The sequence below is a fragment of the Oncorhynchus keta genome, chromosome 19 (assembly GCF_023373465.1).
Source record: "Oncorhynchus keta strain PuntledgeMale-10-30-2019 chromosome 19, Oket_V2, whole genome shotgun sequence".
Lineage (NCBI taxonomy): Eukaryota > Metazoa > Chordata > Actinopteri > Salmoniformes > Salmonidae > Oncorhynchus > Oncorhynchus keta.
In genome coordinates this window covers 68,365,825-68,384,349 of record NC_068439.1, presented here as the reverse complement: position 1 = coordinate 68,384,349, position 18,525 = coordinate 68,365,825, and the positions used below count along the sequence as shown (strand labels likewise).

Below are 18,525 nucleotides of genomic sequence, written 5' to 3'. Positions count from 1 at the left end.
ACATATATACACTGCTTAAAAAAAGGGAACACTAAAATAACACATCCTAGATCTGAATGAATGAAATATTCTTATTAAATACTTTTTTATTTACATAGTTGAATGTGCTGACAACAAAATCACACAAAAAGTATCAATGGAAATCAAATTTATCAACACATGGAGGTCTGGATTTGGAATCACACTCAAAATTAAAGTGGAAAACTACACTACAGGCTGATCCAACTTTGATGTAATGTCCTTAAAACAAGTCAAAATGAGGCTCAGTAGTGTGTGTGGCCTCCACATGCCTGTATGACCTCCCTACAATGCCTGATCATGCTCCTGATGAGGTGGCGGATGGTCTCCTGAGGGATCTCCTCCCAGACCTGGACTAAAGCATCCGCCAACTCCTGGACAGTCTGTGGTGGATGGAGCGAGACATGATGTCCCAGATGTGCTCAATTGGATTCAGGTCTGGGAACGGGCGGGCCAGTCCATAGCATCAATGCCTTCCTCTTGCAGGAACTGCTGACACACTCCAGCCAAATGAGGTCTAGCATTGTCTTGCATTAGGAGGAACCCAGGGCCAACCGCACCAGCATATGGTCTCACAAGGGGTCTGAGGATCTCAGCTCGGTACCTAATGGCATTCAGGCTACCTCTGGCGAGCACATGGAGGGCTGTGCGGCCCCCCAAAGAAATGCCACCCCACACCATGACTGACCCACCGCCAAACCGGTCATGCTGGAGGATGTTGTAGGCAGCAGCACGTTCTCCACGGCGTCTCCAGACTCTGTCACGTCTGTCACATGTGCTCAGTGTGAACCTGCTTTCATCTGTGAAGAGCACAGGGTGCCAGTGGCGAATTTGCCAATCTTGGTGTTCTCTGGCAAATGCCAAACGTCCTGCACGGTGTTGGGCTGTAAGCACAACCCCCACCTGTGGACGTCGGGCCCTCATACCACCCTCATGGAGTCTGTTTCTGACCGTTTGAGCAGACACATGCACATTTGTGGCCTGCTGGAGGTCATTTTGCAGGGCTCTGGCAGTGCTCCTCCTGCTCCTCTTTGCACAAAGGCGGAGGTAGCGGTTCTGCTGCTGGGTTGTTGCCCTCCTACGCCCTCCTCCACGTCTCCTGATGTACTGGCCTGTCTCCTGGTAGCGCCCCCATGCTCTGGACACTACGCTGACAGACACAGCAAACCTTCTTGCCACAGCTCACATTGATGTGCCATCCTGGATGAGCTGCACTACCTGAGCAACTTGTGTGGGTTATAGACTCCGTCTCATGCTACCTCTAGAGTGAAAGCACCGCCAGCATTCAAAAGTGACCAAAACATCAGCCAGGAAGCATAGGAACTGAGAAGTGGTCTGTGGTCACCACCTGCAGAACCACTCCTTTATTGGGGGTGTCTTGCTATGGGGTTTATACTGAGCATTTATATGCTGGAGTCTTGACACCACTAATATATCTACTGCTGTACATATCATTCTAAGTATATCTAGTGTAAATGCATCCAGTGTATAAACTGTACATATAGATTGCATTTGGATTACTGTTACAGTGCTATTTGGGTTGACCATTGGATTCGTTCCAACATTTCATTTTTTGTGCATTTTTATCGGGGGGTTATTATTTGTGTACTTGTTTGACATTATACTGCATTGTTAGGAGCTAGTAGCATAAGCATTTCGCTGCACCTGCTATAACATCTGCTAATCTGTGTACGCGACCAATAAACTTTGATTTAGATTAACAGAGCTACCTCATAGCAATCCAGACAGACCACACAGGAATTTTCTATCTACACTGAGGGAGCTCCACCTAGAAATGCCTGCTTGACAATTCACTTCTTGGAAAGAGTAGAACATACACAGATCTAATGGCTTTGATGTTTATTAATTAAAACGTCTTATACTTAGTGTATACTTCATTTATACACTGTATATTTAAGGTATATACACCAACACATTGCACTGCAAGTATAGACGGCACATGTATAATCTTGCATTTGCCGAAATTAGTGACACATAGCAATAGTGTTGGGAGTAAAAACAAAAGCCCTGCACAAACTGAGAGAGAGACAAGTCGTCAAAGAGTCACAGCATGGAGGGATGACTCATTTCAAAGAGATTCATTTGGTTTTGCGGTCTGAGCGATAGGACCCAGAGCCGGAAAACATCCATGAATTTGCTAGCTAAGGAGTTCGGCAAGCCCAGGCAGAGGCACGAAGACGTAAATGCAGCCTTGTTGTCAGCCAGCAGCCAGCATGAGACACAAAGCCAAATACCTTGATTACGTCAATTACTGTGGCTCTGACAGCACCCCAGGGACCGTTCTAACCGCCATTCATAACAAAGCCTGCCACAGAACAACTTCCCTGGCTCAGGTTAACTTCAGGACAGGTAACACACACACACACACACACACACACACACACACACACACACACACACACACACACACACACACACACACACACACACACACACACTAGCAAACAGACAAACACACACCAAAACACACACAATAGCAAACAGACAAACACACACACACACAATAACAAAAATACAAAAAAAAAGCACACACCTCCCAAAACTATTACTTCTACACTTCTTGAGTATATTTTTCCAGAACACTACTGTTTGACTAGAAGACTTGTGGTGACTTCAGGTCAATCCCTGCCTCATGCCTCCTACAATTCTTGTCTGGCAGTTTAACTACTTAGCATTTTTCCCCTTTACCTTTGAGATTGAAAGATAAAAGCCAGAATATTCACAGCTGACAGGTTATTTTATGTTTGTCAAGTGTGGACAAGTGTGTGTATGTGTGTGCGTGGGCGGTGAGGCTGGGGTTGCAGGGTTCAAAACCATGCCAAACCAAAGCCTTGACACATAAGCATAACCCTCAATCACCCACATGGTGTAGAAAAACCCAAACAGTCAAACAATAACAGAGCTTTGTTTACTGCCAGTTTGAGCCACTGATGTGTGAGTTCTGGACAGTGAGAGGAGGAGGAGCAGAGACAAGAATTTCTGAGTGGCTGCCAGTTCCGCCCAGGAAAAAGTATCTGACCAGGATAAGCTGGAAAAGGAATAGCCATAACAGTGCCAGAATTCTTGTGTTGATGATGAGTTTATAGCCAGTTGCTTTTGAAGAACTCACTGTGTGACTGGATATTGCAGTAAAGAGCTGATCTCTCGGTTGAGTCTAGACTCAGCTTGGTTGCATGGGCTGTTTACATCGGAAGTGGACCTCTGTGCGCTAAGCTGCTTGTCGTGTGGCTAAACAGGCAAAATCCTTTGAGATGGGCCACCGGAGTGTGAGAGACAATCTCCTGATCTGTTGATGGACAGGTGGAGTAAACAGAGTGAATGGAGTGCGAGATATGAGTCATCACATTTTGAGCTTCCTTCCCTCGCTTTCTTTCTCTGCACCCCTCTCTCTCCCTGTGCGTCTCTCTCTCTCTGCGTGCCTAACTTGGTCTGCTACACATCCGCTCCTCTAAAGTCCCCCGTCATTACCACAGGCATACTTCAGCAATTACCTTTCACCCACACACTGTCAGTCTCGTGCCTGAAATAACAGCCTGTTTCACTGTCCCATTCACCACACAGCCGGTGCTTCAACCCCCCTTCTCTGTCACATAGAAACACGCTTGTACAATGTACACATATATTGTACATATTTTGAATCTGATTGCCATTTTATTGCTGTTGGCTTTGTGGAGGGAAATGTGCAGACTGAAAGGTGCAAGGGAATGGTTGATTGTTATCTAGCTGTATTCTACAGCCAGTCCTCTCCACTGCCCAGACCCAGGGCCATCTGGGGAGAAGATGTGGTATGCAGCTCTCTAGATTAAAGATAAATACGTCCCATTACATTACATCTAATATACAGTACACAGTACAGCGCAGGAGACAGTGAGTCATCTCAATGGGGTCAGCATCTGTGATATGGGAACATATCAATAGAAAATATATGTCATATGTCAGTTGTGCAGAGGTGAGGACGGAGTCAAGCGAAGGACACAGAACTGAGTAAAATAACGTACTTTACTCTGAAAAATAAATCTGCCAAAATAATCCACGCAGGGATCACAAACCCTAACACAAAAGACTAACACAAACCAGGAACAATCACCCACAAAACATAATGGGAACCAGAGGGTTAAATAGGGAAATAATAATAACGTAATGGGAACCAGGTGTGTACAACAAAGACAGAACAAATGGAAAAAGAAACATGGATAGGTGGCAGCTAGAAAGCGGGTGACGACGACCGCCGAGCACTGCCCGAACAAGGAGAGGCACCAACTTCGGCGGAAGTCGTGACAATATAACATGTCAACAGACATTTTCCTGGTATTAGTCGTTTTACCACAACACATTACATCTGGTCCGTCATACATACACATTGGAGACCTCTTGTTCATATTGCTCCTCCTCTGTCTTGGTAGAAGGTTGTCACTGTCACCCTCAACAGGACTAGAAATGACATCATGTATCCTCTCAGGACATTACAACTGTCAATTCCAGGACAAAATTATACAGTAGGACGGCTTAGCATAATTGACCTTACATCAATTGTTTTCTGTTGAGAATTTCAGCCAGGCTATCTTTAGACGGATGCTAATGTGGATCATTTTGAACGTCTAGGGAGTCAGGCAGTACTTGCACTCGTTTACTACCAAATATTTTTGATATTTTTCTTTACAATCGGTAATCAATTTTCTGTTGCTAATTGTTTCTGATCCAGTAAATCACTTTAGAAAATTACTGTAAAAATAAACAATCTGTAATTAAATAGGACAATGTCGGTCAAAGCTAATGACTTATTACTGTACAAATATACGATAGAGCCTTACATGCAATAATAAGCCTGGTAAGAAGTACAGAAAGTAAACTGACAACACAGAGAACAGGAGTCAGTTTGTGTGTGATTTGACTCTGCAGACGAGAACTTAAACAAATCATCCAGAGCCTCTGAAGGCCAACCAGGGATTCATACAGATTAACGGAACAGGTATCTTGCACAGAGCAATTTATAGACCAACATACCGGTAAAATATTACGACCCACATTCTTTCCATTATTAAAAACTGCAACATCTCGCCGACCGTTTCTACTTATGTCACACGGTTTCTATGGCACCACGAGATATATATAAAATCTAATGCACATTTCAAGTGAAACGTCCTTATCAGAGAGAAGATGATCATTCTTTTTGGCTCTAACCATGTAATGCAGTATGCCATATCTTCCTACAACACATGCACAATAGTTCTTACCAATGTAAGTAATCCCCTATCAAGAATGTAAAATATTGGATTCACACATGCAACCAGAATCAATAAGTACCCAAACACACCATCACAGTTGTTAACACAAAGACACATGATGCATGTAGGAAATAGAGATTAAACTGCATATTAAGACTTGGCGAGCATCCCAAATGACACCCTAGAGTGAAGTGCAATATTAAGTAGTGCACTAGGAAGGGAATAGAATGTGCATTTGGAATGTACAGATGGGATTCTTGTTTCCTTGGCCACACAGACCTTCACACAGAGTTAGAACAATAGAATGGACATGAACTGTCTTATGATGGGATAAAAGGTCAGCCTTCTTGGTCAGAGTTGGTCAACCATGGTTTACCAGTGCTGTGATAAGATCATGTAAAACACCATTCTAATATCCGACAACTCTTTGCAACAATGGGACCAGGGACCAGCTAAGCTTGTTAGCAACGGCACTGGTCCGATTTGTGACGATGTTGTCTCACCTGTATTTTTTCGAACTAGTCTGCAGAGACAGGAAGAGAAATTAATGTCCCTGTGAGAACAAAGCAGCGCAGGATAGGCCAGCTAACAATATGCTCAGTTCCTTATTTCCATCAGCGCTCAACAAGGACATATAGGCCAGCCAGAGCACAACACAATACCTGGCTGCAGAAGGAAGATGACATCATCTCTCCTCAATTAAATGATTCATTGTCTTCTCTTTAGCAGTAAACTTCAAACACACAAAGCCTTTGTAAGCAGATAAGGGATCATTTTAACATGAAATATAAACCCTGTCTTATGTCAGTTTCGTGCAAGAAAAGAGAACTCAGATCATTGGTTTTTGCTGACTTCAATATCAAAGGCAAATCTGACCAGCTTTTGTTAGAGGCTTGTGTAACTTTTGTCCAATATAAAAAGATGATCATTCATACAAGTACATTAGGTTACCCTGGGTATTGTATCATTACACACAACGTAAAGGGGCAGGTTCGATCCCCTCAATTGTTATACCGCAGTGGCAATACTCGGTTTCTTTGTCTGTGAAAAACAGCCTCAGCTCCTGGACAGTGAACAACTATACCAAAAAGACAACAGTACGAAACGCTGTGATTAGACCATGTCTAGATCTTGTACGCCACCTCCTGGTCAAATACAATATGACACCCAGATATCTCCACACTTGGAACACCTGCTCTTTTCATGACAAACTGACCAGGTGAAAGCTATGATCCCTTATTGATGTCACTTGTTAAATCCACTTCAAATCAGTGTAGATGAAGGGGAGGAGACAGGTTAAAGAAGGATTTTAAGCCTTGAGGCAATTTGACACATTTTGCATGTGCCATTCAGAAGGTGAATGGACAAAACAAAAAGATTTAAAGCGCCTTTGAACGGGGTATGGTAGCACCGGTTTGAGTGTGTCAAGAACTGCAATGATGCTGGATTGTTCATACTCAACAGTTTCCCGTGTGTATCAAGAACAGTCCACTACCCAAAGAACATCCTGCCAAATTGACAACTGTGGGAAGCATTGGAGTCAACATGGGTCAGCATCCCTGTGGAATGCTTTCGACACCAGTCTATGTCCCGATGAATTGAGGCTGTTCTGGGGGCAAAAGGGGGTGCAACTCAATATTAGGAAGGTGTTCTTAATGTTTTGTTCACTCAGTGTATAAGACAATGAACCACAACAAAAGATAAGACAGTAATGGTTGAATTTCTAGACAGTAATGTCCTTGACTGATGTGATGCGGGTCATCAGTCATCCATCCTTTACCAGACTGTTGTGTTGGCAGTCCAGGTGTAAACACCTTCCACCAGCCCACACAACAGTTTGTTTAGAGGGTATTACTGGTAGCTTTGAGACCTAACATGAAAATAAAAACACATGCACAGATTCATTTAGCTCACTTTCTAATCATAACAACTAGGGATTATGTCCTGGCATTTTTAGTAACCATGAGCAATGTGGATCACATGTTTTATGAATTATTTGGGTGTCTGTGTAGATGTGACACACACACACACACACACACACACACACACTCTCTCTCATATACAAATATATAAAACATGTTCAAATAATACAATTTGTCCCCGTTTAGTTTATTTCATGATGCCTCCCTCCTAGGCAAATACCTGTTCCCAATAGCTTAAGAAACATTTATATACAGGAAATGGTCAATAAAAAGATATAGTGAACATAACTTTAAACTGAAAAACTAGGTATATACTCACTGCAGCAAATGAACCCACAATTTCACCTATCATGTCTCGTACATCAGAATGTGTATTTCAAAGTACCAGAATCACTGTTTGTTACATGTGATCAGTAAAACCAGATGATTGTGCAAAACATTTGAAGGACTGTAGCTAAGACAGGTCTGCTCAAAATAAATAGCAAGACAACTTTTTAAAGTAAGATCATTTCTATTAACTTTGTTTCATGGATACTTAAAGCTACTGGGATTTATTATATTCACTGGGGAAAGCAGTGACAGATTTCATTAAGATTTCCTTTGCAGCATATTGACATCACCATTGACCAGACAATCAGCCTCCTTGGATTCATTAGCATAATAAACAATCCTCACCAAAAAACACAAAGTCACATAATTCTCACTGACTGTCCATTAAAATGAGGCGCAAGTGAACAACTTCTCCCACCTCAACATAGCAAAGAAAAACAAATCAAGTACTTTAACAACTAGCAATAAAATTCTAAGGCAACATGTGAACTAAAAACCATCATTTAGGAGAGGGATAGGTCTCTCCTTGTATACAGTGTTTTCGGGAAGTATTCAGACCCTTTTACTTTTCCCACATTTTGTTACGTTACCACCTTATTCTAAAATTGGATTCCATCTACACACAATACCCCATAATGACATTAAAAAAAAAGGTATTCAGACCCTTTGCTATGAGACTCGAACTCAAGCTCAGGTGCATCCTGTTTCCAGTGATCATCCTTGATATGTTTCTACAACTTGGAGTCCACCTGTGAGGAAGGATACCAAAAAAATGTCTACAGCATTGAAGGTCCCCAAGAACACAGTGGCCTCCATCATTCTTAAATGGAAGAAGTCTGGAACCACCAAGAATCTTCCTAGAGCTGGCCGCCTGGCAACACTGAGCAATCGAGGGAGAAGGGCCTTGGTCAGGGAGGTAACCAAGAACCCGATGGTCACTCTGAAGGAGCTCTAGGGTTCGTCTGTGGAGATGGGAGAAGCTTCCAGGACAACCATCTCTGCAGCACTCAGGCCTTTATGGTAGAGTGGCAAGACGGAAGCCACTCCTCAGTAAAAAAGCACATGACAGCCTGCTTGGGGTTTGCCAAAAGTCACCTAAATATGATCAGACCATGAGAAACAAGATTATCTGGTCTGATGAAACCAAGATTGAACTCTTTGGCCAGAATGCCAAGCATCACATCTGGAGGAAACCTGGCACCATCTCTATGGTGAAACATGGTGGTGGCAACATCATGCTGTGGGGAGACTAGTCAGGATCGAGGGAAAGATGAACAGAGTAAAGTACAAAGAGATCCTTGATGAAAACCTGCCCAAGAGCACTCAGGACCTCAGACTGGGGGAAAGGTTCAACTTCCAACAGGACTACGACCCTAAGCACACAGCTAAGACAATGCAGGAGTGGCTTCGGCACAAGTCTGTGAATGTCCTTGAGTGGCCCAGCCAGAGCCCGGAAATGAACCCGATCAAACATCTCTGGAGAGACCTGAAAATAGCTGTACAGCAATGCTCCCCAAGAATGGGAGAAATTCCTCAAATACAGGTGTGCTAAGCTTGGAGCTTCATACCCAAGAAGACTCGAGGCTGAAATCTCTGCAAAAGGTGCTTCAACAAAGTAAAGGGTCTGAATATTTATGTAAATGTGATATTTCAGCTTTTGATTTGTAATAACAAAAATGTCCAAACACCTGTTTTTGTTTTGTCATTATGGGACATTGTGTGTAGATTGATGAAGGAAATGTTTTTATTGAATCAATTTTAGAACAAGGCTGTAACGTAACAAAATGTGGAAAAAGTCAAGGGGTCTGAATACTTTCCGAATGCACTGTACCTCAGTATATTCCCATACCAGATAAGATTATAATACCTAATACAAAAACGGTGTCTTACTTAAAGTAAAATTATAGAATAATAAAAGACAAAAGAAACACAAAATACTGAAGTCTTGATAAACATGTTGCACTTTCAACCTCGTACAAAGTTTATTTTACTTAAGCAGGTTGAAAAAATAAAAAGTCTCATATTTTGCTTGTGTCAAGACATTATTTTTTTTTATCCACAGACACATCATGGATATGCAAGGCATATCTAAAATACATCCACCGTTAAAATGAATGCAACTTACATTAAATAGTTTCAGATAGGTTGTCAGGTTGTGGTGGATTTCTTCTGTGAGGGGTTATGCTGCCATAAAAACTAGGAGCGAGAACGGAGATGTCTACATTATATAGATACAAGAGTGGCCTTTTCTGCCTAAGAGGGTAAAAAACACACTTAGAACTTAGTGATCACAGTCAAATAAATTCAGTTCGTAATTCATTAAAAACTCCAAATTCTGAACGTAACTCATACGTCCATCTTTGTTTTTCACATTCTCAAGGACACATGGCCACTAGCCAGTAAGGAAGACAGGTCAGGGTCGGACTAACTGTGGGAGGAGGACACACACACGGACCAGGCAGCCCAGGGGAGGGTCCGAGTGGCCCTGAGAGCAATAGAGACAAACATATTTCACACCCCTCACAGGCCTCCCCTCCCATCAGGCTGTGGAACACAAGGCAATAGGAGGTTACTGTACAGGACTCACACCCCAAGAAGCATCCTTTCTGACCCCAAGGATGGCTGACCATTGAGGGCTAGAAGCCCACTCCTCTGCCCTCTGTGTTCACTGTACCTAGGGCAATCACAACTTCATGACTACAGCTCTTTATGGACAGAGGGTAGATAGATGCTGATTGTTTTAGTCTGCAATTAAAGAATATACTGTAAAGATGTGCATACATATGGACACAGAGACTTTCCATAACAGCCTGCTTGAGTGTACCTTATTGTCCATTCCATGTTATCAGCAGTGTGTCTATGACGCAACATGCAGGTATACAGTAAAACACAGGTCTCTTTACAGTACAAGGTAAAACAAGATCCACTGGAACCTACAGGGCCCAGGTGCTGGTGGGCGGGGGCACCTAGGTTGAGATCATAGCTAACATAGGGCAGAGGGAGGAGAGAGAGATAGTGGCAAATGCTTTGCAGGTAGGGTTTGGGTTTCAGTTTAGACTACAGCTGACCCAGGACAGTAGAGGTTTGGGTTTCAGACCAGACTACAGGTGACCCAGATCAGTAGAGGAGAGGAAGAGAAGAGGAAGAGAACAGGGGATATGACATGGGGAGAGTTTGTTTGTGTCTCTGCAGCATGAGCCAGGTAGGGGCCAGCTTGTGGATCATCATGAGGTGCCCTGTCTCTTCGGTTGTTGGGCGCGAATCAGTTCCAGCTGCTTCTTGCACTTCTGGTAGTAGGTGGACAGAGACTTATTCTCCTCCTGCAGCTTCTTGTGCTCCTGGACCAGGCGGGACGTGTTCTGCTGGTCCTTCTCATCTTGGTCCAGTTCAGCGATCAACTCCTTCCTGGAGATATAGATTGGTATCATTTACATAAACTCAGCAAAAAAAGAAACGTCCCTTTTTCAGGACCCTGTCTTTCAAAGAAAATTCGTAAAAATCAAATAACTTCACAGATCTTCATTGTAGAGGGTTTAAACACTGTTCCCCATGCTTGTTCAATGAACAATAAACAATTAATGAACATGCACCTGTGGAACGGTCGTTAAGACACTAACAGCTTGCAGACGGTAGGCAATTAAGGTCACAGTTATGAAAACGTAGGGCACAAAAGAGGCCTTTCTACTGACTCTGAAAAACACCAAAATAAATATGCCCAGGGTTCCTGCTCATCTGCGTGAACATGCCTTAGGCATGCTGCAAGGAGGAATGAGGACTGCAGATGTGGCCAGGGCAATAAATTGCAATGTCCATACTGTGAGATGCCTAAGACAGCGCTTCAGGGAGACATGACGGACAGCTGATCGTCCTCGCAGTGGCAGACCACGTGTAACAACACCTGCACAGGATCGGTACAGCCGAACATCACACCTGCGGGACAGGTACAGGATGGCAACAACAACTGCCCAAGTTACACCAGGAAAGCACAATCCCTCCATCAGTGCTCAGACTGTCCGCAATAGGCTGAGAGAGGCTGGACTGAGGGCTTGTAGGCCTGTTGTAAGGCAGGTCCTCACCATACATCACCGGCAACAATGTCGCCTATGGGCACAAACCCACCGTCGCTGGACCAGAAAAGACTGGTAAAAAAGTGCTCTTCACTGACGAGTGGCGGTTTTGTCTCACCGGGGGGGTGATGGTCGGATTTGCGTTTATTGTCAAAGGAATGAGCGTTGCACCGAGGCCTGCACCGAGGCCTGTCCTCTGGAGTGAGATCAATTTGGAGGTGGAGGGCCCGCCATGTTCTGGGGCGGTGTGTCACAGCATCATCGGACTGAGCTGGTTGTCATTGCAGGCAATCTCAATGCTGTGCGTTACCGGGAAGACATCATCCTCCCTCATGTGGTACACTTCCTGCAGGCTCATCCTGACATGACCCTCCAGCATGACAATACCACCAGCCATACCTCTCGTTCTGTGAGTGATTTCCTGCAAGACAGGAATGTTAGTGTTCTGCCAATGCCAGCGAAGAGCCCAGATCTCAAATCCCATTGAGCACGTCTGGGACCTGTTGGATCGGAGGGTGAGGGCTAGGGCCATTCCCCCCAGGAATGTCCGGGAACTTGCAGGTGTCTTGGTGGAAGAGTGGGGTGACATCTCACAGCAAAAACTGGCAAATCTGGTGCAGTCCATGAGGAGATGCACTGCAGTTCTTAATGCAGCTGGTGGCCACACCAGATACTGACGGTTACTTTTGATTTTGACTTCCCCTTTGTCCAGGGACACATTATTCCATTTCTGTTAATCACATCTGTGGAACTTGTTCAGTTTGTCTCAGTTGTTGAATCTTATGTTCATGCAAATATTTACACGTTAAGTTTGCTGAAAATAAACGCAGTTGACAGTGAGAGGATGTTTATTTTTGTGCATGTGCCACAATGGTGCACTTTACAATACAGAAAACTTCATTGCAGTGCAGTTTAAATAAGAAAATACAAACATGACTAAGATTAAAAAGAAAGGCGTCAGAGAGGAGAGAGAAAAGCATACAGAATGAGAACAAGAAAAAAAGGACAGGGAAATGCCATTAAAGCTGCAATATGTAACTTTTTGGGTGACCCGACCACATTCACATAGAAATGTGGTTAGAGCGTTGGGCCAGTAACCGAAAGGTTGCTGGATCGAATCCCCGAGCTGACAAGGTGAAAATCTGTCGTTCTGCCCCTGAACAGGGCAGATAGAACAGATACCGGGGAACAGTGTGTTATCTGCCCCATTTCTATGCTTCCTGTTCTTTAAGTTTTGTTTTTGTGTAATCTACTTTTGCTTTTGTAAACCAGCTTCAAACAGCTGAAAATACAATATTTTTGATTGAATAAAAATATATTTTACAGCAGTTTAGAGGGAACAATGATTCTCTACACCAGTGGTTCTCAACTGGTTTTGTCTGGGGACCCAAATTTGAAAGTCACAATTAAGTCACAACCCAATAATTATGGACTGTTGATGATAACATTTTGTAATGTTGCATTGCAGCTGCCTTATTGGGCAGGTTTCACTTGCAAAATAGACTCAATTCAAAATCTAATTTTATTTTATTTGTCACATACACATGGTTAGCAGATGTTAATGCGAGTGTAGCGAAATGCTTGTGCTTCTAGTTCCGACAATGCAGTGATAACCAACAAGTAATCTAACTAACAATTCCAAAACTACTGTCTTATACACAGTGTAAAGGGATAAAGAATATGTACATAAGGATATATGAATGAGTGATGGTACAGGGCAGCATACAGTAGATGGTATCGAGTACAGTATATACATATGAGATGAGTATGTAGACAAAGTAAACAAAGTGGCATAGTTAAAGTGGCTAGTGATACATGTATTACATAAGGATGCAGTCGATGATGTAGAGTACAGTATATACGTATGCATATGAGATTAATAATGTAGGGTAAGTAACATTATATAAGGTAGCATTGTTTAAAGTGGCTAGTGATACATTTACATCATTTCCCATCAATTCCCATTATTAAAGTGGCTGGAGTTGGGTCAGTGTCAATGACAGTGTGTTGGCAGCAGCCACTCAATGTTAGTGGTGGCTGTTTAACAGTCTGATGGCCTTGAGATAGAAGCTGTTTTTCAGTCTCTCGGTCCCAGCTTTGATGCACCTGTACTGACCTCGCCTTCTGGATGATAGCGGGGTGAACAGGCAGTGGCTCGGGTGGTTGATGTCCTTGATGATCTTTATGGCCTTCCTGTAACATCGGGTGGTGTAGGTGTCCTGGAGGGCAGGTTGTTTGCCCCCATGTGATGTGTTGTCCAGACCTCACTACACTCTGGAGAGCCTTACGGTTGAGGGCGGAGCAGTTGCCGTACCAGGCGGTGATACAGCCCGCCAGGATGCTCTCGATTGTGCATCTGTAGAAGTTTGTGAGTGCTTTTGGTGACAAGACGAATTTCTTCAGCCTCCTGAGGTTGAAGAGGCGCTGCTGCGCCTTCTTCACGACGCTGTCAGTGTGAGTGGACCAATTCAGTTTGTCTGTGATGTGTATGCCGAGGAACTTAAAACTTGCTACCCTTTCCACTACTGTTCCATCGATGTGGATAGGGGGGTGTTCCCTCTGCTGTTTCCTGAAGTCCACAATCATCTCCTTAGTTTTGTTGAATTATGGTATTAAAGAAAGTCATTACACAGCCATATTAACTGAGAACACATGTATTATCAATTCAAGAGAAGAAGCCATTTAATTAGGCGACCAGTTCAGGAGTGGGGTGTAATACATGATCAGACTCCGTAACACATACCAGTGTTTAAAGTAGAACAACAATCATTAGGAATTCTTTATTAATGACTCACGACAGGTGAGAGCAGGATACTCTCCCATTACGCTGCAGCAGAATGGCAGTGTCATTTCCAGGAAGTGCATCCTCAGTCCGCTATCAAATGACAGCTCCACCAGCTGATCCTATTCATTACTTGGCAACGTGACGCTTCCCATCTCCACTCAAAAGGGGTCCTGGGTCCAGTCGTCTGGTCTCCTGTTCTCCTCCAGGAAGTAGTCACAAAACCTTCCCTGCAGCTTGACAAGATGCTGTTTAACTATTTATTTTTCAGTGTGTCTCTGCATGATAAAGCACCTGCTGGTGCTCGCTCCCCATATCCCTGCAGAAGGCCTGGAAACACCTGCTGGTGCTCGCTCCCCATATCCCTGCAGAAGGCCTGGAAACACCTGCTGGTGCTCGCTCCCCATATCCCTGCAGAAGGCCTGGAAACACCTGCTGGTGCTCGCTCCCCATGTCCCTGCAGAAGGCCTGGAAACACCTGCTAGTGCTCGCTCCCCATATCCCTGCAGAAGGCCTGGAAACACCTGCTGGTGCTCGCTCCCCATATCCCTGCAGAAGGCCTGGAAACACCTGCTGGTGCTCGCTCCCCATGTCCCTGCAGAAGGCCTGGAAACACCTGCTGGTGCTCGCTCCCCATATCCCTGCAGAAGGCCTGGAAACACCTGCTGGTGCTCACTCCCCATGTCCCTGCAGAAGGCCTGGAAACACCTGCTAGTGCTCGCTCCCCATATCCCTGCAGAAGGCCTGGAAACACCTGCTGGTGCTCACTCCCCATATCCCTGCAGAAGGCCTGGAAACACCTGCTGGTGCTCGCTCCCCATATCCCTGCAGAAACACCTGCTGGTGCCTGCAGAAGGCCTGGAAACACCTGCTGGTGCTCGCTCCCCATATCCCTGCAGAAGGCCTGGAAACACCTGCCTGGTGCTCGCTCCCCATATCCCTGCAGAAGGCCTGGAAACACCTGCTCCCCATATCCCTGGTGCTCTGGTGCTCCCCATATCCCTGCAGAAGGCCTGGAAACACCTGCTGGTGCTCGCTCCCCATGTCCCTGCAGAAGGCCTGGAAACACCTGCTGGTGCTCGCTCCCCATATCCCTGCAGAAGGCCTGGAAACACCTGCTAGTGCTCGCTCCCCATATCCCTGCAGAAGGCCTGGAAACACCTGCTGGTGCTCGCACCCCATATCCCTGCAGAAGGCCTGGAAAAAACCACTTTTCACTCACATTGTGGAGTATGGCGTGGAGCTCAGGCATGATGTCCTTCGCTGCCAAAGCCTCCCTGTGTAGGAAGCAGGGGATCCACCTCGCACTCGGTGCTCTCTTCAGGATCCGCTTTACTACTCCAGAGTGCTGTCCCGTCATGGCAGCTGCCCCATCTGTGGTCACACCGACACACCCATCCCAGGCCAGTCCCACGGAGCCCAGGAACATATCCATTGTGCTAAAGACAGCCTCTGGAGTGGTGGTGGTGGGCAAATCGACACTAAAAAGGAACTGCTTCTCAAAGTTATTATCCCAGACGTGTCTGACATAGACCAATATAATTGCATGGTTAGCCATATCTGTGAATTCATCAAGCTGCAGTGCGTAATGGAAATTTGCACTGATGTACTCTGATGTCTGGCACGTTATGTCCCCAGACATGTCCGGGATTCTCCTCCTCATAGTGTCATTGGATATGGGTAGAGTTTTAAGTATGTTGAGGCTGACTCTCCGAAGATTTCAGTGCATTTATCAATCGCAGCAGGGAGTATGAGATCCTCTGCGCTGGTGTTTTTTTTGGGTTGCACTTAGCAATACGCTGGGCCACAAGGTATGATGCACAAAGTGCCTTTTCTTGTACCGTGCAGACGTTCTTCAATTAATCTTGTGAGGCCTCCAGATATTGACATTTCCTTTAATTTTCTTTTTTAAAAGGTCAGCTGTCTTGTCTTTGTGGCTTGGATGCTTGGTGCCCAGATGCCTTTTCATTTTGGGTTTCATGTTCTCATTAGCTAACAGCTCGTTGCGGTCTACACTCACCCTGCCGCTCTTCTATATAAAACTATATTTGATGAAGTCGGTTGGTATTTTCTCTTCTTGACAGGGACCAGGTAGTCTGCCTTGTTGTTGACGTTGGTAGCAGCAGTAGATGAAGAGGGAGCTACACGTAAAAAAAAAAAAACTGGTCCATGATTTTACTCTGACAGCTAGACTACATGAGCTAAATGACATCCGACTATCCACACGTGCAATGCCTGCAGAACACCTCTGCGTAGTTAGCTGTCAATCAAGCTAGCTGTCAGAAGATCTGTATTATCTGATTGGACGTGTCACATTTAAAACAACGTTGCAGAATGACATTTTTATTGGATCAGTTTGTCAAATTAAATGTTTATTGGTCACATACACATTTTGCAGATGTTATTGCAGATGTAGCGAAATGTGTCATTTCATTGGATCAGTGTGTGTGTGTGTGTGTGTGTGTGTGTGTGTGTGTGTGTGTGTGTGTGTGTGTGTGTGGAGAATTTATTGTATTGGTCAGTGAGTGAGTGGAGCGTGAACCCCTCCGAGTCCAAATGTAGCTAGCCATTTCACCACTGCAGACACACTGCATGTGTTAAGTCAGCAAATAATGTTATTTTTATTTCATTTTATTATTCTTGCACAAGTCACGCGACCCTTTAAAATCCTCCCGTGACTCCCTAGTTGAGAATCACTGCTCTACACTATCCATTGCTTGTTTTGGCACAAACTGAAATTAGGCTAATTACAATTTTAACAACCAGGAAATGGAGGTGCAATTTCTGCATATCGCACCTTTAAGTAATAATAAAAAATGTGATTAAGACAACTGTGAATTACTCTGTGCTTGAACAGAGGAATAGCATCACATGCAATAAGCACAGCTGAGAGGCTGGTGGATGAAGAAGCACCAAAGCATTCAATCGCTTCTGTGAGAAAACCGCTGATTCCACAAATGTGGTAATTCCTTGCTAAAGTCATGGTCTATGAATAGGAGATTAGCTCTTCATCCAAACACAGCCAGTTGTCCCACAACGCTCGACTTGCACAGCTTAGCAGGCCTGTTTGAATGTCATTAGTCATCTAAATTAGTAATTGCCTTTGGGTGGACCTCTGCCCTCAGCAGTCATATGCCCAAGTCTAAATACATGTTTCACATCTGATGGAGCTGCTTGTTCTGTTAGTCACAAGACAGCCCACCCCCTTAAACGGGGAGACATTTTTGTCTGCTTGGATCACACAGATGTGTATGGTCACATTCAGCAGGGCCTACAGTACAGACTAGAGTTAATTACACTGAACTTTGGAGCGCTAAAAGAATGAAAGAACAGAGCATTACCTCAGCCCTTTGGTGGTGGCTGAACGCTTGCCCTACAAGATGGAGAGGTACAGTAAATGTTCACTATTTACCTTCTCTGGATCAGCAAGGCGATTTCTGTCTGCACTTTTAGGTACTCCTGGGCCATTTTACAGTGCTGCTCAAACACAGCCATGGACTCTTTGGAGTTTGGGCAAGGAGCGAGGGGCTGAAAATAAACCATGCGATTAATTGATTTGGAAGCATATATCCAGTTAGATGATATAAATACATTTTTAGAGTTTATCAGATTCATCTGAGCTTTTAAAAATATACTAAATATCTCACCGCCGTTGCCAGTGGATATTTATACAGACATTCCTCTTTTTAGATAACCTCTGAGAAAAGTATGCTATCCTGCCCTAATTGAATTAGTCCATTTGCAGTGTCGTTGAAATCATCTTTGAGTGGGGAAAACATCAACATTTCAATTAAAACAAAATAGCATATCAACACGCACACAAAAAAACTAAACAAGATTCACTGTGACACCATATTGTTTTTGGACAGGTCCACACAAACATTTCAATGGGATGGGAGTGGGAACAAGATGTATCGTGGTATAAAATAATGCTTAACATTAGCAGGACAGGGGAGGTCCGGTATGAAATGATTCCTACCTGCAGCTGGTGGTCCAGAGTGAGATATGCCATGGGAATGGAGTTGTCTGAGCCGTTGGTATCTGGGCAGGAGAGAGCAAGAATCGTGTTTTTTTGTTGCTCTGACAGTGACAGTAGTGGACTCGGTGTAAGCCGAGTCCACTGGGCAGGCATTCAGTTATCAATAGACACCAGAAGTCCT

The 18,525-nt window shown here is 44.3% G+C and overlaps 1 protein-coding gene across 2 annotated transcripts in view; it reads right to left on the bottom strand.

Annotated features, from left to right (window-relative positions):
* Nucleotides 1–7,352: 7,352 nt before the first annotated feature.
* Nucleotides 7,353–18,525, bottom strand: part of LOC118398757 (mitogen-activated protein kinase kinase kinase 7-like) — a 33,366-nt gene continuing 22,193 nt past the window's right edge. For both annotated transcript variants that reach the window (XM_052471128.1, XM_052471127.1), the window contains 3 exons: nucleotides 18,345–18,406; nucleotides 17,778–17,893; nucleotides 7,353–10,921 (listed from right to left, as the gene is read on the bottom strand). In XM_052471128.1, the coding sequence (XP_052327088.1) occupies nucleotides 10,741–10,921; nucleotides 17,778–17,893; nucleotides 18,345–18,406 (359 nt within the window). In that variant the 3' untranslated portion in view covers nucleotides 7,353–10,740. The remainder of the gene's footprint in view (nucleotides 10,922–17,777; nucleotides 17,894–18,344; nucleotides 18,407–18,525) is intronic.